This window comes from Ixodes scapularis, unplaced genomic scaffold, assembly GCF_016920785.2.
Source record: "Ixodes scapularis isolate PalLabHiFi unplaced genomic scaffold, ASM1692078v2 PGA_scaffold13__105_contigs__length_92229423, whole genome shotgun sequence".
NCBI classification, from domain to species: Eukaryota; Metazoa; Arthropoda; class Arachnida; order Ixodida; family Ixodidae; genus Ixodes; species Ixodes scapularis.
In genome coordinates this window covers 31,716,736-31,744,005 of record NW_024609839.1, presented here as the reverse complement: position 1 = coordinate 31,744,005, position 27,270 = coordinate 31,716,736, and the positions used below count along the sequence as shown (strand labels likewise).

Sequence of the window (27,270 nt, the reverse complement as noted above, 5' to 3'; positions counted from 1 at the left end):
ATCAGGAGACGGGAGGGTGTCTCGCGATAAACTCTGTTGTAATACATATGTACAGAAGTTTTGGTTCGTCGGAGAGCACACTCGCGGCCTCTCGTTTGCTCTTTTTATACAGTCGCTGTTTATGTTCCAGCGGTTGGCAGCCAATGGTGGCCGAACTGCCAACGGACGTCACGTTCAGGCCCCGCCCCCACACCTCTCGAGCGCGCACACACATACACGCACACACTGCAGCGTCGGACGGGCTTCCCAATCCGGCGCCGGGGCATTCTTGACCTCAATAAGCCGCGCCAGGAGTCGGTGACGAAGGGTCCGCTGTCAGCTCGTGAGACGTTGACCGTGATGGAGATGATCCCCTCATTATGCGGCGTCCTGGCTCGGGAAAGGTTTAGCGGGATAATCCGCAAGTGGCGCCGGACGAAAACTTGAGCCGAACGTACTCGGCCGGAAGTCCCGCCGCCGGCGTCGTCCCCCGGAATCCTCTCTCGGCAGGGCAGCTGGTTCCTGGATGGACTCACCCCCGCAGCCAGAGAGAAGAGTCCGGCTCAGCTCCGCTCCCAGGTGTGGCGCCGTCCACGCGGCGCCGGGCGACGTGTTCTGTCAACAACGGCTCAGACGGCCGGTCGCCGATCCTAAATGCGAAGGCCGAACCCCGCCGGGTGGACAAGAAGGGGAGGCGAAGGAAGGACGTGACCTTCGCCAAGGCCTATCGCAACAATCGGAAAGTTGACTCCGGCTTAAAGGGATAGATAAGTATATAGAAACCATGCTTATAAATTAAGGTGTTTTCTTTTGTTAGAACTTTCTAGAGTTGCGTCAGCATTGTTTTTTTAGCTTTCTTTGTGTGTGTCGGCGTTTTGGAGGGAACATTTGCGTGGGCAGAGCGGCCGAGAGGTGGGAGCGGTACCCCCGCGGTCGTTAGGAAACGTCTCGGGTTTCGGGAGTCTGCTCGGACACATCCCTGGGACAGCCCGTTCTTGGGGCTACGTGTGGATGTTAACCGAGTGTGTCTGTGTAAAGAGAGTTTTGGCGTTTAGTGTAAAATTGTCGCTTTTTGCCCGATGCAATAATTTAGCGGTTGGCGCCAGCCAGACTGGAAAAAATGCAGAGGACGACTCTACAAGGAATTCGGGTTTGGCGGTAGGAGCACCAGGCTGACAGCTCACCGACGATTGGAGAACAGTGTACCACGTGTGAGTGGTGGAATTTGAAGAGATTAGTCGGTTCCTGAGGGAAAAGGAGGCCCCTACGGGCCTACAAAAGGAGTGCGGAGAGGATTTTGGAGGGAGATTGGGATTCGATTGAGAGAAATTGGGGCCGAGGGTCGAGACTCTAGACGAGTCAGTATGGTCTCCCAAGTTGGGACTTGTAACTAGAGTGTAAATAAATGCATATAGTTCTCTACAAGCAGTGAGTCGACCCGTCACTCAGCGACGTTCGTGCCACCTCGCTCCAGACCATGGGAGCGGAACCTGCCTTCCATACCACCGGGAGGACCAACACCTTAACTGGGATACTTCAACGAAATTTGAAATATACTCTTCGAGTCTAGAAATAGGCTGAATATAATCCACAGACAATCGCACGTTTGTATTTTGAGCCTGGTGGCCGTATTTTTTGTTATAGACGGCCCACTCTTGCAAGCGCTAGGAAAGCAGCCAGCGGAGAGCACGTCACATCCGGCGCAATCGTGACGTACTTTGTCTCGGGATGAGCTTGCGGCGAGGCTGACGTCGTCAGGATGCCCTTGGTGTGGCAGCCACCGAAGCGGTCGAAGCACACCAGCAGCCACCACAACTAACCGCAAGGCTGCTTTTGTGTGAATTTCGAGTGACGGGTTAATCTTCTATGAACTTGTAGGAGAAAAGCGACATCTGGGACACACAAAAAATAGTCCCGTTGAGTGGCGAGTTCCTCCCTCCCCTCTTCTCTTGTACTGGCCGTAGCGTAGAGCTATCGGGATGACGTCGTCACTACCTGTCAAGGTTACTAGACGGCCATTACAAACGAGGCTTTAGCGACATCCACCAGGTGCTCTTTGCTAATCGTTTATTTTAAAATTCCCTTTCGCGTCTTTTTATTGGTGTGTCCGATGTGATACTGCGCCTTTGAACACGCACAGACCAAGAAATAAGCGCCGAAATTTTGTTGTAGTATCCCTTTAAAGGGGGACTCCGGCGTTTCCTTCTTAGTCCCCGATTTGCCTGAAAATTGGCTAAACACATCAACGAACATTGCTGAAATGTAACCCAAATATTGGGTCGCACTAATTTCTTTTTCTCGCGAAGTTATTGGATTTAAAAGGGTCGTCCTCATCGTGTTTTTAAAAGTAAAAGTCTACTGGCAAGAATGAAAAAGTGACGTCAGGGGAAGGCAGGCGTTCACTCTTTGGACTGCAGACTTTGTTCCCAACTGATTACGAATAGTTTCATGGTGTCAAATGGATGCTTTGGAAGCTCGTTTCAGCATCCGCGCAGCAGCACGAAGCAAATGCTCGGCATCGTCCACTTTTAAGACTGCCCGCTCGATCTGCAAGCCTGCCTTCCCCTGAAGTCAGGGCGGGGGATCGGTGGCCGAGTGGGCTAGCGCACTCTGGATCGGAGCTCGTGGAGCGAAGGCTCACACCGCATAACCCACGAATCCTGGGTTCAATCCCCGCCCCTGCCAGTTTCAATCGGGATGAGCATTATGCCGGCGTGCGGTCCTGTATCACTACTGCGTGGTACACGTTAAAGACCCCATGCTGTTGTACCGCACTGGCTAAATTGCTCATCTACAGCCGACACACCAGACGCCCACTGACGCAGACTAACTTCCCGCTGTATAAACATACACATTTTTTTGTTTTTTAAGGCGCGGCGTTGAAAGAGCACGGGTATATTTGAATGTTGGTTTTGGGCACAATTTTAACTTTCTGATTTCACGATAACTATTCTATATTTCACGACACTGAATAGTTTACCGGAAAGGGTAAATTCCGGTCATTCTGAAAATATACTTAGTTGGGTACCTCAAGAAATCACCAAGCTTTTTTTTTTTTTCTTTTTGGTCGATTGGTGTTAATGCAGAATGTACCAGTAACACCAGCCAAAATCACGCTGCGACATAAACGAACCTCACCCACAAGGTGGGTGAGGTTCGTTTGCTACCTTTTTGGCGGCAAGTGTTGTACTTGTAAATTGCATTATGCGGTAAGGAGTAGCCGGCGCTGCTATAGCAACAGCCAATGTCTCCTTTTTAGTTATTAAAGAAAGAAAGCATTATGCGGTGCTGAACGTTTTGTTTGAAAAAAAAAGAAAAAAAAAGAATGAAGACTTTTTTTTTTAAAGTCATTTTATTTCAAGTATGCAGATCGGGAATCGCTGGACATTTTTTTAGTCATTGTCCTGAGATGTGGTTGCAATAACAGCTATAGCCACCGAAATACGTCAAGCAAAAAGTGAATAAAACGGCCGCCGCAAAGCAGTACGGAGGTCCCGATTGAGATAGGCCAACGGAGAGAGTGCTCAGGGAAATTCCAATGTACAGAACACTTCGATACGCCCTGCTATGTCTCGTGCCCTGTAATCTTACACTCAAGTGAGCTAACGTGCAATGGGGTGGATATACATTATGAAGCAAAATCGCAAAACAAATCGAAAAACGCTTTTTTTTTTTTTCTGCCGCTCTGTAAGGTTTTGTTTACAGCAGGGTTGAAAGTTGGGCAAGTTGGTAGCAGTTCATGATAAAATATAAAGCGCACAAAACACAAGGACGTCCTTTTGCGCGCGCGCTTTATATTTTATCATGAAGGCTGTTTACTTTTGTTTTTGCCTGAGCTTTCTTTCGGAATCTGATGCCTTTTTGCTTGGTGCTGTTATTGTAGCACCCTGGCACACGATAGGTGAGGTCCCTCATTGAAACCCGTGAGTTAACACCCGACGAAGCCCCGTGCTAGTTCAAACATTTCCAAACGCCCGCCGGGCGTACTACGCGTAGTAGGCGCGGCCGGAAGACTAGGGAAAGCTACAGGTACCAGAATGCACCGCGGCAGCGATGGCGTCGCGCAACTCCTTGTGGAATCGGTCTGTCTGGGCTGGTAGGAGGAGTATAGAACATAGTTTTATTTGAAGAAAATACATTTTCTTCAAATAAAAACTAGCAGCGCTCCTAGCGGTTCAGAAGCACTCCAATAGCAGACTGTCAACTATAGTTTCGGTTTTGGTTTCGCCGGGTTGTGCATCTGTCGTCTGCTATCAGAGGTCTGCACACCATTATGCTTACGTCGTCGTGAATTGCTCCACACTTACACGCGATGCAGGACGTCCGCGTTTCTTCCCGTCGCTACTTATCAGACACAGCGAATAACGAAACAATTACGATTTTACTGGCACGGGTGACGGGGAGCGAGTGAAAACGCCTCAGTGAGTCAAGCGCCGAATGCTGTGCCAGCTCCACTGCGTGCACTTATTTACAACCTCGAGAACAGCCTCCGAGACTAGCACTCCAGTTTTATAACAGCCTTGTGCCCATGGCCAATTTCCTCACAGCGACGTAGCAAGATGTGCATGTTTGCGCTTGTACGCGTTCTCGAACGTTCGTCATGCACCGGGTTAGCCCGATTGAAAACAGCGATCGGCGAAGCCTTTGTCAGTTGTAAGAAATTTCTCCTTGGAGACGACGTCGTGCGGCATAGCCCCTATAAACGAAGACAAGCTAGACCAATTTGAGTGAATGTTTGTTGTCATTCCCCTCTTAACAGTGCAACGATTTTCAGACTTTGGCCATTTAACTGCGGAAATTATTCTGCGTCACCAATGGAACGAAAAACCGTAAACCGCATTTTCTTGCGAGCTAGTTCTTATTTAAAAAAAAAAAAAAAAATGAAACAAATCGAAGGTCGAAGTGCCTCTCAACTCTCCACGCCGGCTTTCGAGTGACGTACTCTGGGAGTTCACGTGGTTTCCCCTTGGGCCCTCTCTTAAGCCCCCACCCGCTTCCTCTGTGATTGTCGACTTTCAAAGGATTAGCCTCGTCGAAGGTCGCGGCGAGCGATGGACACAAAGGGCGGTTCGCCACGGGGCTGACGGCGAGTGCAGCAGCGGAGGGGGACAGGGTTTGTTGACTTCCGCGTACAACCCAGAGATGCCGTCATTTCAGTTCCCGTAGCCGCCACAGGCGGCTGCAGATCGGCAAATACTTCGTTTTTTGCCTTGAGGTTACACAGCAGAATAGCAGTTTAGAGAAATGAGCTGCGTTTCTGCATTAATAAAATGCAATAATGGCTAAGCATATTATTCTTACATATTCGTAAAATGAATTTAAAGATGATCATTTTTATACATTTTGTGTCGTTTTATATTCAGTTCGTTGGGAACGAATCTGCGAATATGTTTCTAAAACATGTTTATTTGTCGTGTTTCGTAATTTTTTCCTTCAAAATCTTTTATTGTAGTTTTTAATATTATGTGTACATGTCGTAATCCTTTCATAAAGCAAGTAGAAAAAAGTATCAATACATGCTTGCTTCGGGGCGAAATTAACGGCTATTCAAAGTACCACAACGAAACCTTAATTGGCAACGTCCACGCCTTGAGCTTCGAAATTTTACATTTCCGGGAGAAAATTAGCTACGGCGTTTGCATATGGCCAACTTCTCCCCTCAAGAACATGGCTCTAATGTATATTTAACATACATATAAAGAACATGACCCGGACCCTCATTGCACAATCTGACTGGAAACACCCTCTATTACGCTCTCCAGAGGCACCGTTCAACCGTACACGGGGACACATCCCTGTTTGCTTCATTTTATTTAGAAGCAAATTCCCAAAGGAATAACTGGTCTTTTCTGCCGTGGTGTTGCTGCAGCTTACTGGTGACAGCAAGTGGCACGAAGCTTGGGATTGCTCTAGCCGCTGGGAGAAGCAATCAACCACCGTACCTCCCCTCTAGCCCACTATAACATCCATGTCGAATTCGGTCCACGCTGCGCAGCTGGGAAGCCACAGTTCTTTCTCAAACCTCCGAAGTCAACCCTTTCTTTAATAAAAGAAAAATTACACACATCAGCTTTTTAGAAAGGAATGCTTAGTTTTTGGTGACAAAGCAAATATTAGATCAACAAAAAAAAGATCCAGGCAATGATTTGCTTGTGATGTCTTCCCTCAGCAGACGCCCCCTTCTCTTCAAGCATGACCCCTAATGAACCAGAAATTTGCCGTGCTCTTTTGGCTATGCGTTTATTATTCCTATGTGAAACTATGGCACCTGGAACGCGTCCCAAACTGCTGTGTTTGGCATTCCGCCCGTGCATCGAAGGTGGTCCCGAATTGGCAACAAACGGCATCACAAAAGCCAAAGTTTCATGCTGGTAAATGTCAAAATCCTAACAATTAAATTAAAAAAAAAAAGCAGGAATGCCACTGTCGCTGTTGTCGCGGGGTGCCCGAGTCCTAGCCGCCGAAGCTTCCGTGGACTGTCAAGCTGAAGAGTGACCTGTAGCAGTTAACAGATGTCAGCAACGTCCCCCATGCCGCCGCAATACCGCCAGGGTGGCGGCCGGCCACGACACGACGCTTCCCCCACGTCATTAGGCGGAAATCGAAGGACCACTTTTCAGGATGCAGTAAACGCACCGGTCGGAGACACGTCCCAGGCACCACAGTAAAACTAAAGGAGTCTCGGGACAACCATTACATCTGGCAGTGCCTGGACCACCGGGGGAAAGTGACCACGTCCTTGATGTTGTGGATGCCCAGGAAGTACTGCAGCATCCGGTCAAATCCCAGTCCGAAGCCTCCGTGGGGCACCGATCCGAACTCCCTCAGGTCCAGGTACCTGGTAGGAACCGTAACGGTCGACACAAGAGCAGAACGAAGCCAATCGTAAGCGCTGACACCGGTCAACACTTTCTAGGTAACGAAGCCACAGTAAGGGCTGTCTACACGGGTCACAGACCCGCACAACGTTTGCCGGACGGAAAGACTCCGCTGGCATCCTTGGACAAAGGCATGCTCATGACGAAGTAGTCCCAAAACGTGCCCACTCACAGGCTCCCCCGGCTATCAGTCAAGTCCTCTGCTGTTGTCAGGCTCCAACCTCCCAAAAACACGAGAGAAGGAGACAACAGCGAGGAAGCGAGAAGGAAAGCCGTGCTGAACTCGTACATGCGCACCAAAATTTTCACAAACTAAAAGGAAAAAAAAAAAGTTTTTCTGCTGTTGTGCACGGCACAAGCTGCGCCTTGTGTAGGCAGCCGTATACTTAATCTCTGGTGTTACCTAAAGAAGGCCAACAAGGGGCACAGATTGGAGGGGACGTACTGTGTCAGGGTTATGAGGGGGTGGCTCCACACGAATGTGCCGTCGTGCATCTCACAAATCTCTCGAAGGTTGTGGTTGTCGCATCGTCTGCTAGCTTAGAGCCACCTTGAAAGTGTGCTCACATTATTAAAATAACGCAGTTACACATATCCAGGAGGCACATGCAATGTCCAAAGAGCTTTCAGCTCGTCATACTTAGGTGCGAGATCTACATTTCGCAAGTGCAAAGCGAAACATATCCCCCGCCCCAAACCAAGCGCTCCTCGAGGCAGCTTTCCCGCGAGCGCAAAAGTCAAATTTGGCGGATGTTACCCCTTCTCAGCCAATGAGAAGTTGATGGAGCTGCTGTCTATCCGAGTGCGCGGCAAAAGCCGGTATGTACTGGTGGCCGAAGTTTGAAACCGGAAGGTTCATTTTGCAGCAACAGAAAGGACGAGCGCTAGCCCGTCCAACCAACCAACAAGCTCATCAATCCACTCTTTTTAACAGAAATAGCTTCTGGAGCACAAGCATGTATGTATGTCATTCCCATTAATTCCATAAACTACATTATGACATTTACGTGGGTCTGTCCAACTAAAAGCCAATGCCATCTATGCTTCTCTGTACAGCCAATCACACATCAGCATACATTGCAAACTAGCGTTGGATTCGCTCGAAGACGCAAGTAGCTATTGTTTTTGAATACACCAAACAAAGAAACAAGAACATTGTGACAAGGGCCACTCTTTTTTGTATACAAAAAAGGCCCATTGCACCACTCACTTCCCAACAGATACTGCTTTATAAAAGACGTAGCATGAATATCTCTGAATGGTGTTAGGTGTGGGATCAAAGGTAAATTAAAGAGTATTCCACCGGAACAATGTTAAGTAAAATAATTTTGAGGAAAAAAAAACAATGTCTAGTTGAAGCTTTGGAGGTTGCCATAAAACTGAAAAATTTTAGTTCAGTTAAAAAATAAAGCATTTGTCATTGAATAATGTACATCCATGGTATTCTGTGTAGAGATTTTTTATGCAAAATCATTCTACGGGTGACAAATGTCCCTTCTTAGAAATAGTCAAGCTGAACTCAAAAGTTTATTCCCAAGCCTGCAATTGTCGACTGCTGTCCCACTAGAGCGACAGACAGCAACAAACGACAGCGACACACAACGAGCGACAGACGACACCGACAGACAGCCTGTTTGTCGAAGTCCGCCGTCCCACTTGGCGGCATACCTCGGCATACCTCGGCAAACCTCACTCATGAGGGCCCTCACTCACCCTCACTCACCCTCATCTTCACAGGTGAGGTGAGGGTGAGTGAGTTTCTGAACCAGGAAAATTCATGAGTGTGAGGGTGAGTGAGGGCCGTGATGGCTGTGAGGGCGGTGAGGGCGGTGAGGGCTGTGAGGGCGGTGAGGGCCGTGAGGGCCGTGAGGGCCGTGAGGGCCGTGAGGGCGGTGAGGGCCGTGCGGGCGGTGAGGGCGGTGAGGGTGGTGAGGGTGGTGAGGGCCGTGAGGGCCATGCAACTCGGAGCAATTCGAATGCGTCTGAAGCGGCTGCATCCAATCAGGGACGCAAAATTTTCACGTGATACCTCGTGCCGGTGATGATGACACCGAAAGACTTGGTTCTGGTTTGAAATCGATAGTTTTTTTGGAAATAAACTGTTTCAGAAAGGTGCATTAGTATTTTTAATGAGATTTAAATGCATAAAAACACGTTTATAATGCGTAATTGTGTCTAAATAGTGCAAGAAAAATAAAATTTTATGATGACGATGGCAAATTGCAGCAATTCGTTGCTGCGTGTGATCGCGGGCGGCCCGTGTTGCTGGTGTTGCGACGTAAAGTTTCTGGGCGAAATTGCCCCATCTGAAGCTGGCCTGACTGGCGTGAGGGCCATCAGTGCGTGAAGGGGGTGAGGGGTGTGAGGGCCGCAAGGGCGGTGAGGCGCGTGAGGGCGGTGAGTGGCGTGAGGGCGGTGAGGGGTGTGAGGGCCGTGAGTGCGGTGAGTGCGTGAGGGCCGTGAGTGTGGTGAGTGCGTGAGGGCCGTGAGGTTCAGTGAGGGTGAGTGAAGGCCTGAAGGTGAGTGTGACTGTGAGGGTGAGGGTGAGTGAGGGGCTGAAGGTGAGTGTAGCTGTGAGGGTGAGGGTGAGTGAGGGGCTTAGGTAAGTGTGGCTGTGAGGGTGAGGGTGAGTGAGGGCGACCTAAAATGCCGACCTCTGCTTGGCGGACACGACGCAGAACACAGGGACAAGGAAACTTGTTTCCTAGTGGGACTGGAGTTGTCAACAAGACACTTCGAAATACACAGACAAACTGAGTCTGGCGACGCGGTTTTCGTGTTTTGCTCTTTGGGCATAAAACGCGCCGACAAACACGGTGAAAGAGGAGACGATTATTTTATTTCTTGATTAAAGCTTCCGCTTGTCTTCATTTGCTGTTGGCGACTTTCCGCAAACAGTCGTGACAATCGACGCCAAACTTTTTCCGAGCTAGAATACCCGAATCGTTCCTTTTTTGAGTCGTTCGAGAAATTCTAGGTGAGCGCCACGGAATTTCACGCCGATTTTGAGAATGTTTATAACCTTGTATCCGAATGATCGAGGGCAAGCGTTTTTTTTTTTGGATGACAATAAGACATCTCGACTATCACAGAACGTAATGACAAGTCTCTCGTCTACCGGAATGGCTTGTCGCGGAATGTCGTGTCATACTTCGTGTTGAGAGGTCTTACTCTGGTTAGTCCTCGAACATGAGTGTATCCATCCTGATGCAGGGCCGTAGACCTCGGCGTCTTGAAGCACCACCGCACCAAGTTTTCGCGAGCAAAACCAACCACAGCAAATTCCCTTTCGCAACACGACCGCCCGGCGCCAGCAAGCAAGCCGCGCCCGCGACCACTACGAGCATTCGAGGGAACGGAACTGCGGGAACGAGGAGTGGCCGCCAAGGGCTTCTCTGAAGGTCCAGCGGCGAAGCGAGCCATGGGAGGAACGGGAGGAAGGGTATAAGGGTGGGAAGGGAGGCAACAGAAGGCACAACCGGGCGAGGAGGATAAGTTTGTCTCCGAGACATGTTCCTCAGTGGGACTGCTTGCTGCGCTTTAAGTCCAACGACAGACAAGAACTCGTCCGTCGTCGATCGTTTGTCGGCGCGTGTTGGCGATTATCGCGGGCGTTGGTCGTTGTAGTGGGACAGCATCGGTGACACGGAACTTTGTGGTGTCGTCGGACAAAAATCGGTGTTTGTCGCTCTAGTGGGACGAGGCTATAAAGCCAATGGGTTATGCTCAGCCTTTACTGACTGCGCCCTCAAACAGTCGGAAGCCTGCATGGAGGTGGAAACTAAACAACAAATCTTACGTGAGAAATCAGACCTCTAGTGCTGCCAGGCTACACCTAATCAAGAGTATTTGGAAATCCTCTAGCTTTACCTCGTGTATCTTTCACCAAATCTTAAATTTAAGAAAACAATTGCAGCCAATAATGCATGCAACTCGTCACAATCTCAGTTCACAACGAGACATCACAATGCAGTGATGTCTCGTAAATATGGACGCCTCCGTTCCCCAAAAAATCGTCCATAATGCGAGTTGTCCACATTAACGAGACAAAAATGCATGTATTTTCCCAGTTTGTCCCCAAAAATAGTGTCCATATAGTAGCGGGGTACCCATATTTACGAAACGAAAATGCATGTATTTTCCCAGTTTGTCCCCAAAAATAGTGTCCATATGGTAGCGGGGTACCAATATTTACGAAACAAAAATGCATGTATTTTCCCAGTTTGTCCCCAAAAATAGTGTCCATATAGTAGCGGGGTACCCATAGTAACGAAACAAAAATGCATGTATTTTCCCAGTTTTTCCCCAAAAATGATGTCCATATAGCGGAGTATCCATATTAACGGGGTCCATATTAACGAGACATGACTGTATATACTAGCCGTAGTTTCATTTGAAAAATATTACTGCAAGACAGAGTTATAACATCAGTATTCAACAAGTATAACTTCTTTTTCTTAAATACCTGGTGCAAGGGGAGTGCTTTTCTCTTGACACGTGGCGAACTGCAGTAAAGAGGTACACGCAGGTTTCTTAAATACCTGGTGCAAGGGGAGTGCTCTTCATTCGACACGTGGTAAACTGCGGTGAAGAGGTACACGTAGGAACGCCATGTCTACTCTGCGGGTATCGCTTCTATGCGGTGCATCGGGGCGCAACGAGCAATGTATGTTGTAAAATAAAAAGAAGAAAATGTGGAGATGCTTGAGCCGGGAAGAGGGAAGGAAAAACAACTTCGAAGACGAGCAGAAATTGAGGCACCAGCCCCTTTCCAGGAAACCAGGGAGAGGGACGGAGAGCCGCAGGGAGAGCGCGCCCCACCGTGGGGTCATAAATGACGAGCCCCCCTCTTGGACCAACGCTTGGTGCGGGCGACTTCTCCCTGCTTGTTCGAACGACGGTCAAAGGAGGACGTGCCTTCTCTAACTTTACTTAAATGAGTTTTCAATATAAATAAACCATGTTCTGTTACTCTAAAAACCAACGAGTCCTTTCCCTAATTCCACACTGTTAAAAAGTTGGTGCCGAAACCCGGAAATGAAGGAAATTAGGACATGACTTCAACGCAGAACATCCAACGACTGAAAAGTGAAAACGACGAATGAGAAGAAGGCAGGAGCCATCTTGGAAAGCCATCTTGGATTCGCCAATGGCTGAGGCAACGAGAAGAAGGCAGGAGCCATCTTGGATTCGCCAACGGCTGAGGAAACGAGCTCCGGATCATGGAACGACTCAAGGGGAAATGAACTGCACTGCGAACACAGGTGACCAAACTCCTTTCTGAAATTGATTCATACATCGAAAGCAATGAGAAAAACGAAAAGAACCTCAGCATCTCCTCCGCAAGGCTTGGCACCCTCCAAGCCCAACTGAACGAGGTGGACGCCGCCATCGGGCCACTAGTGCCGGAAGGAGAAGCCGAGCAAAACTTTGTGCGAACAATTGAATACAATGATCGGGTCGTCACCTGTACTGCAACACTTCAGGAACAGCTGAAGGAAGTCCGAGCAACGGCACTACGAAATTTGGATTCATTCCCGATGAGCAAAAACGATTGCCTGCCGAGTGAAGCTCCCGAAGCTCGAGCTACACAAGTTTGACGGCAAAAGCATCTCTTGGCAAGAGTTCTGGGAGCAGTTCGAGCAAGTAATACACACCAACGACCAGCTAACGACTTTGGACAAGTTCGGGTACCTCAGGGCTGCGGTGACTGGCGAGGCGTCAAGTGCCATCAGCGGTTTGCCTCCCACATCACGGTGCTACGAGGACGCCGTGCTTCTGCTGAAGAAACGCTTCGGAAATAAGGACGTCCTCGTTCAGACACACATGCGGAAGCTCCTAGATCTACAGCCAGTGCGAGACACCGACGACGTCCGGGCTCTCCGTCGACTCTACGACACCATCATCTCCCATCTCCGAGGACTGGAGGCACTCGGACAAAGGCATCAGACCTTCGGTGCTCTTTTGTTTCCTGTGGTTCAGCGTGCACTCCCAAAGGAAATCCTGCTGGATTTTAACAGAACGATCATGAACGAGCAAGCATCGGACGTGTCGACGCTGGACGCTTCAGCCGGAGGCATGTCCACGAGATCCAAGGACTCTCAGGAACGACCGACGGAGACAAGCACCACTGAACAAGGTATCGTGACACTATTCTCACGACTGCTTGCCTTTTTGAGAGTCGAAGTCCAAAGCCGCAAGAACCTAGCTGCACAACAAGCTATGGACACGAGGCAACAGCCACGTGGATTCAGTTCAGAGAAAAAAAACGAGAAAAAGGGAAGTCCCGGAGAACGCTATCAATCCTCCGCAGCATTACAGCATCAATCAACGAAACCTGATAGCTGTTCGTTCTGCAAAGTGAAAAACCACGCGACAGCTGCCTGCCCTGCTGACATTTCAATCGAAGAGAAGAAAAGACTGCTGCGCTTGGAGAGACGATGCTTCCGTTGCACGAAACCTAATCACCGCTCGAATGAATGCAGAAGCAGCATGCAATGCACGAAGTGTTGGAGACAGCATGCGACAACGATGTGCGACCCAGGCTACACGCCAACCAAGGTAGAAGCAAACCAAAACGCGATAACGAGCACTCCAGTGAAACTGGAATCGGCCACAAGCGGAGCTGCCGGGCCAGCTGTCCTCCTCCAGACTGCAACGATCTGGTGTGCAAGAGAAACCAAAGGGACGCTCGTCCGAGTTCTCTTCGACGGAAGGAGCCAACGTTCGTTCATTACAAAGAACGCGTCCGAACGTCTCCAGTGCAAGATCTTGGGACACGAGACACTGACCGTCGGAGTATTTGGCGGACACCAATCAGAACGAGTATTTAACAGGGTACTGGTTTCATTAACAGCACGAAACGGCAAGATACATAAGCTCGAAGTTCTTGAAATGGACGTGATATGCGATCAGAAGATCCCTATCCCCGAACCCAACCTGAAGAAACTACTCGGAAAATTGAGGATGGCCGACTCAACTAACAACGAGCAACGTGGTGATATTGACTTTCTCATCGGCTCAGAGCACTACTGGGACCTTGTGACGGGGAAATCCAAACCACTAAAAGAGAAACTAAGAGCGGTCGAGACCGCATTCGGATGGAGTATCCAAGGTCCCGTGAGAGCAAAAGTTCACGACGTACAATGTACCCAAACGATCGCCCTCAAGACGTCCGTGGCAGAGGCTGAAGCAACAGACTGCTTAGAGCGGTTTTGGACACTGGAGTCAATCGAAGTGACTGAAGACGAAGGAATTAACTCGGCAAAACAACGGCAGCTAGACTTTTTCGAGGAGAGCATCAAACGAGTTGGTTTCCGATACGAAGTTGCTCTTCCCCGGAAACCAAACGTGAATCTCGACGACAACAGGGAAATAGCAGAAAAACGACTGACCCTGCTGACGAACCGTCTCCAGAAAACACCGGACCTGCTTGGCGAGTACGACGCTGTAATGAGACAGTACTGTTCGAAAGGAATGGCGGAGCCGGTAACGAGGAACGACGTCGACGAGCAGAAGCCGACCTACTACATGCCACATCAAGTGGTGCTCCGAGAGTCAAGCGGTACGAAGAGGTTGCACGTCGTGTTTGACGCTTCATCGCATTGCAACAAGTCAAGGTCACTAAATCAAAACCCCAAGAGCGGACCTAACTTGATCGTTGACCTCGCTGGCTTGCTGCTCAACTTCAGAAGCCACAGGATCGCGTTGGTGGAGAGAAGGACGATTGAGGTCCTTCAGGCAATGAGCTCCACTGCAGTACCTTCAGTACTGAACATTGAACACTACAGCGATGCAGCACGCCTCTTTGGGGTGACAGAGTGGATTCTGCGCTATGTCGGCAAGCTACGGCATGTAAGCAGTAACGCCGGTCAACTTACAGCCATCGAACTGCATCGGGCCGAAAAATACTGGATATGTCACGCACACCGGGCAGAACTTCTACGAGAAATCGAGAGTACGCAAAGAGGGGAGCGTCTTCCATCGGACTCGACTCTACGAGACATCCCAGTGCACATTGGTGATAACGGCATTCTCCGTGTCACCGGTAGGCTTCAACAGAGTGACAAGCCGTACTCTGAACGACACCCCAGCGTATTGACAGGCAGACATCGCTTGGGAGAATTGTTCGTCCGACAGTCGCATCGTCAGGTGCTACAAGGGGGAGTTCGGGACACCCTGGTCCAGCTCAGAGAGAGGTACTAAGTGGTGTGAGCACGGCAACTGGTGAAGAAGATAATCAAGGGATGCGTGACGTGCCAGCGCTTCAATGCCCGTCCGGCGCAGAAGTGACCGCTCCGCTTCTACGAGACCGAGTGACACAGGCTCAACCCTTCGAAGTCACTGGCGTCGACTTTGCAGGACCACTGCTGGTAAAGGGAAAAAACAAACTGCACAAGTCCTATGTGACTTTGTTCACTTGCGCTAACGAGAGCGATTCACTTGGAGCTCGTCAGAGATATGTCCACCGAGTCATTTTTGATGGCGCTGAGACGTTTCATCTCACGAAGAGGTGTCCCTCGGACCATTTACAGCGATAACGCACTCTCATTCAAGAAAGCCAACAGAAACCTCAAACAACTATAAAGCGCTATTCGTAATCCCGAGGTCCTTGGTTACGTTACCAACGCACGAATCGAGTGGAAATTCATCGCTGAGCGCGCCCCATGGTGGGGCGGGTTCTACGAGCGCCTCGTCGGATCAACGAAGCTCTCACTAAAGAAAGCGATTGGTGCCAGATGTTTAAATTTCGACGAGTTGGCAACAACACTGACCGAGATCGAGCAGTATTGAACTCGAGACCGCTTACTCATGTCTACGATAAATCCGGAGAGCCCGAGCCACTCTGTCCGTCGTTCTTTTTGACGGGCAGACGACTGACGACGCTGCCAAGCATGGGGAGGAAAGATGTCGAAGGTGTTCACACCGACCTCCGCAGGTTTTGGACCCACCGACAGATGATAACGGAAGCCTTCTGGCGCCAAAGGAGCCAAGAGTACCTGGCGGAACTGAGGAACGTGCAAAGCCAGAAACAACGCCAGGGGAAACTGCTCGAAGAGGGTGATCTAGTTCTTCTCCATGACGGCCCGCGGCCCCGACAGCAGTGGAGACTCCCTAGGATCCAGAAGGTGTTTCCGGGAAGAGACGGCAAGGTACGATCATGCCTGCTCAAGATGCCCGGATGGTCAACGCTCAAAAGACCCATACAGTTATTGTACCCTCTAGAGATCGCATAACGGGACAAAAAAATGACGCTGTCATTTTGGGGGGGAATGTGTTGTAAAATAAAAAGAAGAAAACGTGGAGATGCCCGAGCCGGGAAGAGGGAAGGAAAAACAACTTCGAAGACAAGCAGAAACCGAGGCACCAGCCCCTTTCCAGGAAACCAGGAAAGGGACGGAGAGCCGCGGGGAGAGCGCGCCCCACCGTGGGGTCATAAACGACGAGCCCCCCACTTGGACCGACGCTTGGTGCGGGCGACTTCTCCCTGCTTGTTCGAACGACGGTCGAAGGAGGACGTGCCTTCTCTAACTTTACTTAAACGAGTTTTCAATATAAATAAACCATGTTCTGCTACTCTAAAAACCAACGAGTCCTTTCCCTAGTTCCACAATGTACTCAACGGAGTTAATTAACTAGCCCGCTAGAACTTCGAGTATGGTCACTGCTCGGTACGAAGAACAAACAAAATAGTATGTAATTCTAATTCATCCCCAAAGGCACCCCTCAAGCCTCCGTGATATCACTGCTTCTATTTAACATCACTACGAAGGACCCTCCCCTGCTCTTGAAAAATATCCTGCATCTAAGGCACGCACTCTACGCGGATGACCTCACCCTTTCAACCCCTTTGGGATCCATGGGCGAGCGACGGGACACCATGTAAAGCGCCACCAAAGAAACACGTTGGTATCTCAATGCCAGGGACCTTCAGTGTGCTTCGGAAAAATCCGCCCTCTTTGCTCTCTGCACCAAGATGGCACAACAACATAAACGAAGCATCCCAGATTCTGAGATCACCATAGCAGAAAAAACCGGTCCCTAGCGTTCTCAACCTCCACATTCTAGCCCTCACGATCCCCCAAAATGGATCGGGTCTCTACACCATTGCACCACTTCAACGGACACTCTCCCAACTTATGCACCGATTACACCAAGTATCACATAGAATATTTGGCATGCAATAATCTGATACATTACGCACTGAACAAGCCATGTTCATTAGCCGGGTCACCTATGGCACGCCGTATTTGGCCCTCAAAATGACTGAAAAAGCAAAGCTTAATTTTTCCCTCTGCCAAGCGTACAAGACCACCATGAGACTACCTCCCAAGACTTCAACGAAGAATTTGTTGCAACTAGGAATCCACAACATCTGGGAAGAGATACAAGAGGCACATCACATCTCCCAGTTAGAATGCCTTAAATTAACACCCACTGGACGAGCCACCCTGAGTGGCTATGCGACACCCCCCTTGCAAAAAAAAAACAAAGAATGAGTACCTCTGCACCTAAAAAAAGCCATTCGTGTAGCCCAGATGCCAAAGAATGCGCATCCTGTTCACAACAAAGCTCGACGCATCGCTAGAGCACAAAATACGGCGACAGCCCAACTGCAGGACACACCGACGCGTCCCCGTATCTGCATCAGCCAGCCCATGCTATATGTGTAACCAATGCAGCAGGGCAAGAAATGACCACCCTCACAGTCCGCACAACATCTACAGAAGCCACCGAGGAAATCATCATTGCCCCAGCTGCCACAACAGGCAACGATACCATCACATTGCTCACAGACTCCCAGGCAGCCTGCCGCAATTACCTCTGGGGACGCATCTCCAAAACGGCGCTTTGCAACCTCAAAACCATCCCCCGGCTCCCCAAAGTACACCTTGTCTAGGTACCCGGACACGAATCCTTCGAAGGTAATGCCACTGCCCGTGTGCATACACACCGGGCCATTACCCAAGAGGGAACAACCTCGCTTGTTGCCCCCACAACCGACCTGGTCATCAAGTAAGTCGACATACTAGCTCACTACCGTCACGACCGAAGAAAATACCCAGCACCGCGCCCAAGACTATCAGAGATGAAGCCACCATCCTCCAAAGACTGCAGACCAACACATACCTCCACAGCACCCTCTTCTCGCCATCTACCCCGCTTAGTACTTGTAATTTCTGTCCTTCTCCCAGTAACCTTTACCATTCGATATTGGAATGCCAACAAACCGCGGACCTCACTCCCAATCCCACCCCATCCTACGAGCAGTGGATGGCCTGCCTGACCAGCCCGGACCCTTGGATCCAGCAAGACCTGGAGACGAGGGCCCGAATAGCCAGTTGCAGCCAGGGTATCCCGGACTAAGGATGCTCTCCACCAAGCGGGTGCCCTAACATCTGCACCTGATGCTCGCTAAAGATTTATTAAATCAAACTAAGCAAGAGTCTAAAACTTTTCAAAATTCGCCCAACCCTACCGTAACGATCAGACAGTGTGACGGGGCCCATCAGGTTTAGTACTGAGAAAGCAAAATTAATGTTTGGCACGACATCCGTGCCTCACGTCTTGGCAAAATGTAGCCAGAGGTAGCAGTGCACTTTGCACTGCTACCTCCGGCTGCAGGTGCACTTTGGCACTTTTTGACTTTTTCTTTCTTTTTCAGCTAGCACTGCATCACTTCCCAAGAATCGGTGTGTGTATTAATATGCAGACTTAGATTCGCACCTGGCGACATCTATTAGTTCAGAACCACTAAGCGACATTAAGAGTTTAACGTTTAAATGACACCAAGAAACAAACCTACTGAAGTATTGTATACCTCTGTCATAAAAATAGAAGGGAAGTGAGTATAAAGACGCTGAATGCGGCATTAGTACATTTTTTAAATGCCCGATATATTTAGTAGAAAAAATATAGAAACTGAAAAATTCAGTGTGTCATGCACAAGTTGCAGGTCATCCTAAGCTTTCATTTATACCTTACACTACTCTGTAAGCTTACAGAAGTAGATTTTTTTTTTTTCTTTCTTAAAGGGATGCTGAACCGAAATCTGGATTCCACAAAGCATGGTGGCAAAAGCGTGCAACGGGATGCTACAAACATCAAAACATCCCTCGTGCAACGATGTATCAAACGGATGACCATATTTAAAAAAAGAAAAAAAGGCGCATTTGACAGATATTGTGACATCTTGTTTTTCCGAGAAGAGCTGAGAAGGAGAGGGAACGGCCCTCGCGTCTTCTCCACCTCGCCGCCTTGAGGGGGTGAAACAAAGAGAGGAGGAAACAAGATACCCCATGTCACGTGCCTCGTCGGCCTCGCTCAATCTCGACCCTTTTTTTTTCAGAAAAATATGGCCGTCGATTCGAGATGTCACCTTGCAAGTAGTGTTGTAGGGATTGCAGCGTCCCTCCTACAGCTCCTGAATTGTTTTTTTTAAATCCAAAGTTCGATTCACCATCCCTTTAAAAGGTCACAAAAGGGTTTTTATGTGCTTCCAGCCCATTTCCTGCAAAGCAAAGAAAAGGGGTGCATAGCAATATTTTATCATCTCTTTAGTGACAAATAGGGCTTCCATGATCCTAATTTTGGATATTTCAGGATGCATACAGCATGCAGAATTAATAATAGCTTGAAAAAAAATATTTCAGGAACATATTTTAGTGCCTTTTTAATACCTTGCTTCTGTTTCAGTTCAGCTCATAAACATTGCAAAAATGGAACTCAATACTACTCGAAGGTTTTTAGAGCATCTTGGTATATATTACAAATAGGAAAAAAAAGAAAATAAAAAAAAACTTCAAGAAGGTTTTTACTTTAAAGACCAACCTACGATCCCACAGTCAAGATAGCAGAGGGAGAGGGAGAAATGGGAAAGGTGGAGAGGAGGATTTTCATTCCTTGAGGAAAACCTTCCTGTAGGTCGGGCTTTAGAGGGACACCAAACTTCCCCAGACATTTTTGTAAGTACCTACACTTGCATTCACCTCAAGAAAGAAGCAAGTTCTGAGCATCGCTCATACATTGCGCAAAGTACTTCCTACAAGATTTGGTTGTCGGAGGAAGACAGAATATTTTTGGCGTTTGAAACGTGTATGTCTCGATAACGTAACAAATATCTCATCTAAAATGCAACTACAGGTACCATGTATATCCTAATTCTCCACATAAAGGGGAAAATTAGTGACGTACTACACAAGCAGCCGGACTTCTTTTACTACGGCTCTCGAGGTGAGACGAGTATGGGTAGGACACTTATATAACAAAATAACAACTCCCTCCACAAAAAAAATAAAAAAATAAAAATGAAAAAAATTATGAGATTTATTTTGAGTTAAAGGCCGACAACCAGACCTGAGATTCTGCAAGGCAAAAGATCCTCCTCCCCATGGGGGAGGAGGAAAGAGGCAACGGTGGACAGGGTAGAAGGGGGGAGGGGAGGAAGCGAGGGAAAAGTGGAAAGCGTAAAACTGGTCGTCGGTCTTCAAGAGGGATCTCGAAACGTGCTCTTACCTAAAGACATCAACCCCGAAATGGAAGCATGCTTCCGAAACGCTCATACGAGTCTTACAACATAAATATTGCCCTCCAAACAATTTTTTTTTTTAACCAAAGATTATTTTGTGGCTTGAAAGTAGGGATTTTTCGGTGCTTAATATTGAGAAAAGCTGACGGATGTTTTTCGGTTCATTAATGCAAAAGCAGTAACTGTCCCATGGAGCGAACCGGCGTTATGAGCTTTTGAAGCCGCATGCCAAACGGCACCTAAATTTTCCCGTCCCAATGGAGCGAAGCCTGTAGTCTGTGACAGCGATTTCATGGATAGGCTCCCATTGGCTAGCGCACATTATAGTTTCAAGGAACGAGGCTCCTCCCACTGGCCGGAACGCATCACAGCTTCAGGGAACGCCACCCCATCAAACTGCGGGCCCACGCCAGCAGCGCGCCAGTAAAAGGAACACGGAGGCACGAGCACGCCCGCTGCTACTCTTCTTGTTGACGCCGACAAACATGGCGGCGCCTCAAGCATCCACATCGGCGGCGGCCGCAACCTCGGCAGTAGCGAAACCTCCCATCCACGCAAGTACACCGGAGACAAACGAAGGAAGCGGAATAATGCAGCACAACGAGCAAGGAGGCAAGCAGCAAAATCCAGCATTGTTGTCAAGTCTCCGAATAAACGGCGGGTGGAACAAGTAGTGGGGCAACGTGCTAGGAGACAGAACAAAGCCTTTTGAAAGCGTGAGGCACAGGCGGATCGTGATTCAGAGCGTCGGGGCAGGACGGGGCGTCAAAACGTTAGGGCAGGACAGGGACAATGCGAAGCGGAACAATACGTCGCAGGCGGCGTGCTTTCACATTCACAACTCATAAGAAGTGTTTAGGTGTCCTCGGACTTTTTTATTCTTTAAACACCAATGTACTTCGGTTGGACGACTCGTGGCGAGGCTAAAAATGGCGATTATCGGCGAAAAACATCAGGCTCTGTACATCCTTAGTCAACTTGAATAAATGCTACCACAGCGAGAGCAATGGAGGTTCACTATTTTGATGGAGCTAGATGCGGACGTCGAATGTTGAAGATGTTTTTAATGCAAAAGCATTAACTGTCCCATGGGGCGAAGCCAGCGGCGTCTGTAACCGTGCCAAACGCTACCGACATTCTCATTTTCCTATTGGCTGAGCAAACGGCGCCGAAAGAGCCATTGGTTGCAATGCGTCGTAGTTCCAAAGAACGCCACCCCACAGACAAAATTTCTTCCTGGTGCTGCGGCCCGCGCGCCGATAAAAGAGAGAGGGTGGCATGTGCGCGACCGTTACTCTTCCCTCCTCTCGGGCCATGTGTCAGGAGTGGTCGGAGAGGGAGGGAGAAATTCCCCCTCCCTCTCTATGAGCACTACTGCGTCACATGCTCTACGCTCTGCTTTCAGTCGTGTCGCGCCGGCCGGCCGGCCTCTGCGGAGGACAGCCGGGCGCACTGCTTGTAGGAATGATCTGCATGTGGGAATGCTCTCGCATTCCTACACGTAAGCAGTCTTAAGTGTCCTCCTGTATTTTTCTTGTAGCCACGCCACTAACTTCACCCTCAGAATTTCAAAAAAGATGCACAGCTTCATTTTCTTTCTTTGTTCAGTTTTTTGTTATCGAAACTTGAGAAAAGACGCACAGAATCCATGTGTCTTGGTGGAAGAGGCAGGATTTTCGGAGCACCTTCTGCGACTGCGAAATTACCGGAACGTATACACCCGTCAGCCCCCCATCCAAAATAGGGGAACAGTTCCAGCCAGGCACGTAGCCAGGATTTTGATTCGGGGAGGGGCTGCCGATAACAAAGTGCTGTAAGAGGGGGAGGGGGGAGAGGAGGCCCCAGCAAAATGGAAGATCTGGGGGGGGAGGGGGGGCCTGGATACGTGCCTGGTTCCAGCAATCCCAAGCCGGGGTGAAATAAAACCGAACCTGTAGTCCCAAAAGCCCTTGAGAATGAAACAGATATAACAATAAATACATTTCCGTTCCCCAGGCAAAGAGACGCGTTCGACAAGGCTAGTGGCCCTGCACAACACCCGTGTCAGCAGTGTCTTCCAAGAACCACAGCGACCTCTGAATAGACACTCGAAGGACGCAAGAGCAGGATCCACGAGACAACATGTTTGACAAACCTCTACAGGAGAAGAGGTTCAATGAAAACAGCCGTTGCTAGGGCGGTTTAAATCGGGGCAAGAACATTCAACCACCGGTGTTTTTCGATTCTAACCAATTTTGTATTTTCGTCGCCGGAAGATGTCCATCGGCGTTTTTCGGTTAAAGAGGTAGTGCAACGATTTCAATGTTAAACGAATTTGTAGTTTGTACTTGTTCTATTGTTTATCTAAGCACTAGTGACAAAAAATGTGTCACCTTGCATCGATAAACTGCTACTTTGCTGCACAATCGTAAAGGAAAAAGAACTAACACTTCGCCGATCTGCAGCCGTGTGCGGCGGTTACAGGAACTACGATGAAACATCTTCTGGGGGGCGCGCGGAAGTCAACGAACTCTGTCCTTCTTCGGTGCTACACTCGCCGTCAGTTCCATGGCAAACCGTCTTTTGTGTTGATCAATTGCCGCGAGCTTTTTGTTGATGCTAATCCTTGTAAAGTCTACAATCGTGGAGGAAACAGCTGGGGTCTCCAAAAAGAGATCCCAATGGAAAACCAGGTGATCCCCCGAAGTACGTCACTCGAAAGACGACGCAAGTGTTGAGAGGCACCTTGACCTTCGACATGTTTCATTTTTTAAAATAAAAACTAGGGTGCACAAGAAAACAAGGTTTTCCATTCTTCGTTCCATAGGTGACACGGATTAATTCCAGCACTTAACTGGCCAAAGTCCGAAAATCGTTGCACCGCCTCTTCAAGACCGGTAAGTGCGCAGCCTACTCGTAAGCCACAAAACAAACTTTTCGGACACTTTCAAAGGAAACCGTCCTTGGGAGTTGAGTGTGTGTCTCTTTAACTGTCCTCCCACCAAAGGTTTCAGTTGCGACGCTCACCAGGAGAAGTTTTCAGACATGCCCAGAGCCTCCATCCTCTCCTTCAAGACTTCGTAGCTGTCCTCACGAAGGCTTCCTCCGCAAAGCTCTCCGCCATACGGGACGAGCAGGTCGAATCCCTCCACCTGGTTTGCCGGAACAATCGACGCGGGCGTTGCACAAACTTGTCCCTCAAACGGCAACGGCCGCGGAGAAAGACCAATTCGGCGTTCCGAGCGCACTTTGAGTGCCACGTCCGATTAGGCTCGTGTGGTTTGTTTCGGTTTGCTATCTGCCCCTCACAACCGAGTTGTCATTTTTTTTTTTTATGTGTAGCGGCATGTATGAGCGAGGTATGAAAGCAATGTTTCATTTCGTAATGTGACTTTCTGACTGCGTATGATTTTTTTTTTTTTTTCTTTCTTTAGGCAATCTAAGTTTAGGCGTACTCTTTCGTTATAAAATGGTGAATATATGTCCTTCAACCTCGCGCTTTATGGTGAACAGTGAGACCTCAAAGTTACTAAAGAACTCGGCAATCCACGACGAAAAGCGGGGAAGTTACAGTTCCGAATAAACGAAGGCCGAGCGACGCCGCTCAAAAGAGTGACCTCAAAGTGCAAGGTCAAGCTGCCACTGCATAGTACCGTTTCTCGAAAAGTACGATACAAGAAATATGCCGTAGGCTGGACACGCACATATCAATTAAAACTTTTGCCCATAAAATAATGCGTCTTTTATAAATAAATATTATTCGCGGAATATGCTACAGTTTACGTTCAGCATGCGGAAAAGAAAGCTCGGCACTGAAACGGTTAATACGGCAAAACGGGACGTCTTCCGTCACTTTCCACGATGTATTTATACAAAGACCCGCGTGATATTTTTTCAATCTCCAACATATAGTCGACAAGAATTAGAGACCGTACCAGATTTCCAGTGCTGTCCCTCTTCATGTAGAATGGCTTGAGGCTGGCTGGAAAGTGGGTCACAAATACGGGACGATTGCCACAGTGCTTCACAATGAATTCCTCATGTTCTGTTTTCAGGTTATCTCCCCACTGAAACAAAAATGAGACACAGAAACATTTAATAAAAATTGCTTTACTCCAACATTATCAGAGTCGCAACGTGCAATATACACAATTAGCTTTAACCACCTATTTTTTGTTGCAATACATTTCTCATAATTTACGCCAGGCAGACGCCGAAGCATATGCCGCGAGAGACGAGCACACGCTATTATTTCTTTTGAAGAGCAGCCAGTCTGTTAGCGTGAACACGACTTGGGCACTTTTCTCTATTTTACTTCAATAGGCTATGGGCGGGCACCAATACTCACTGCTTACCGTAATATTGTCACAAATAACAAATGATGAAGCGAAGAATAACTGAAGAAACTAAACGTTTGTTGGGGCAACTTGTGCCCAAAACAATATAAAGGTAAGTTAGCATCACAGGCGTCGATGTCGGCGAAACAGCAGGATCAAACGCTGGAGCGAGATGACTCTGCAAGGTCGCAGGGGGGCTCTTATCTAGAGAGTGTCACTATCTTGAAGATTCGACAAAGAAGACTCCAGCCGGGCGAGAATAAACATGCACTTTCTAGAACAAGAAAGCAGGAATAAATGATAAAGTTACGTCCAAAGCAAGAATAAACGAGAACCTTCTAAAAGTCCGTGACCGAGCGTTGCCTTCTCGGCCCTGCGCACCACGGCAATATGGCGTGAAATAGCCCACTTATAATTGAAACCAAATTGGATGAGCCAAATTTTGGAGTGCAGCCGACGAAAAAGAGCCGATTGTAGTAGCTAAATCGAGAAAGCACTCTTCTAAGGAACGTAAAAGTCAGTTTCTTCGAGGTATTTTCACACGCTCATCACATATGTTATCGAAATGTGAAAGTTGGTTTACAGTTGCAGACTGATTTTTTGAGGGGATCAGGTGGGATTGTCCCTCGCCGCATACAGTTAATAAATAATGGCGACAGAAACTTCAGGCACCGTTCAACTCATTGCTCAATTTTTCTAACTTCCTTGGCCCACAGGACCTCCGCTGGAAATCAAATCGTCGCCATTTTGCCTTCATACCACATTCCACTTCCTATGCAATAGAGGTCAGCCAAACGCTGTCTTCAAGCGGCTCTAACTGGCATGCAAAAACGCCCCCGAAAATGTGCCAAATATATTGTCTTGGATGAAAAATGTTGAATGTAAAACTGAGAATAGATTGGATAGAAGCCCCGAAGGACAGGGACAAAGTGAAGGAGGCAATGACAACATGGAGCGCACTCACAACTGAAAGTTTATTAGAAAGACGCAGACTTAAATATTTTAATAAAACCACGTCACTTCCAGCCACCCCACTCTCTCTCTCTCTCTCTCTCTCTCTCTAAAAATAACATCTCCTTATCAAACAGTGCCACGGACGGCTCACCGATACATCAATCGGCGCCCCTTGTTTTGATGACAAACGCTTCTTAAATTTCCCTAGTCGTCTTTCCACTGTGTCGTCCCAGGATGGTTGTGTTTGAAAACAGGGTGGTGCACGGGCATCGATTGCAATGCGTGGCTAGATGCCCAGACGGCGTCCGTTTGATGGCTGCTGCGTGTTCTCTAGCACGGTCATTTAGACTGGCAGGGTTCGAACCCCATGCCTTCACGTACGAGCCACGCGCGCGGCAATATCACGAAGACAAGGCGACCGCCTTACCTGCACGCTGTGCGAGAATGCCCGGTTGTCCGCAGCCTTCAGGTACCCGATGCACTCGTTGTATGTCAACCTGCGGCGAGGAATGAGGATCCGCTGCAGCAGAGCTTTCCAAAGCTTCGAGCAGCAGCAGCTGGTCAAAAATCAAGAAATCGCCGCAGAGACTCCGCGTTGAAAAAGATATAACTAATCTTTCGAGACTGAGCACTTGTTGGGAGTTTGACAATGAGAACAATAAAAGCTTGCTTCCGTATTTTCTTAATTTTAATAACATTAGCCCTTAAAGGTTCTCAGTACCATATTTTCCGGATTACACATAATTTCAAGTAGAAATTTTATGTGGTGCAAACTCTACGGACTGTTTTCTAGATTTTTTTTTTTTATTATTATGGTGAGATGCAACAGATTTTGTGAATGACAGAGTATGTTAATAATAATTTTTGCACGATACAAGCTTCTTTGTAAGCTAAAAAAAGCAGGCATTTGTCAAGGTGCGGTTTGCACAATCATTTTTTGCATTCAAACTAGGCACAGGGTGCAGGCCATGCACCGCAAAAATGTGGTATAAGCAGGCCACCTAGGAATCTCTTTAAAAAAGTCGCTCTGCTTTAAATTGGTGTCTTGTCTTCAGTTTGAATGGATAATGCGGCCAGTACATTATGACCACTAACCTGGCATCGAGCCATAAAACAGTTTTTCTACTTTTGCTAAATACTACTCAAAATCCCTGCCTAATGTTAATAACCATATAAACTTGACTTAGTTTGTTCTTCTAAACGATGGCAGTTGGCAAATGAATTCGAGAAATACAAGCATCGTTCATCCCCTTAACTCAGAGGCGGAACAAACGGCCACGTGGTTTGATGTTTATGCTATGCCGCCAACGTTAATCATAGCCATGCGCTGGGCTTGGCAAACTAGAAAATCCATGCCAAGCTCCAGGCACTGTTAGGGTTCGGCTCTTATCATCACCATGTAACTGGACACGAGCCACTACCCGAGTGTCTGCCGAAGCATTGATTGTTACGAGCCGAAGTCAAGTGTTCACGCACTTCTCGTGTTTAATCCATGAGCCGCGCTCGCCTGTCGTCAGGTGGGCGATTTCAAGTCCCACCATTACCTCACCGAGCTTTGCAAAGGCAAGACTGAAAGAAATAGTCCCCTCTTAAGGCCCGTTCACACTCTTGTAAC

At 48.4% G+C, this 27,270-nt stretch overlaps 1 protein-coding gene across 1 annotated transcript in view; it reads right to left on the bottom strand.

Annotated features, from left to right (window-relative positions):
• Nucleotides 1-5,403: 5,403 nt before the first annotated feature.
• Nucleotides 5,404-27,270, bottom strand: part of LOC8041195 (probable asparagine--tRNA ligase, mitochondrial) — a 48,819-nt gene continuing 26,952 nt past the window's right edge. Inside the window, exons 9-12 of the mRNA XM_029985172.4 lie at nt 26,083-26,152; nt 24,300-24,431; nt 23,392-23,516; nt 5,404-6,817 (exon numbers count right to left, since the gene is read on the bottom strand). Of these exons, the coding sequence (XP_029841032.2) occupies nt 6,673-6,817; nt 23,392-23,516; nt 24,300-24,431; nt 26,083-26,152 (472 nt within the window). The 3' untranslated portion in view covers nt 5,404-6,672. The remainder of the gene's footprint in view (nt 6,818-23,391; nt 23,517-24,299; nt 24,432-26,082; nt 26,153-27,270) is intronic.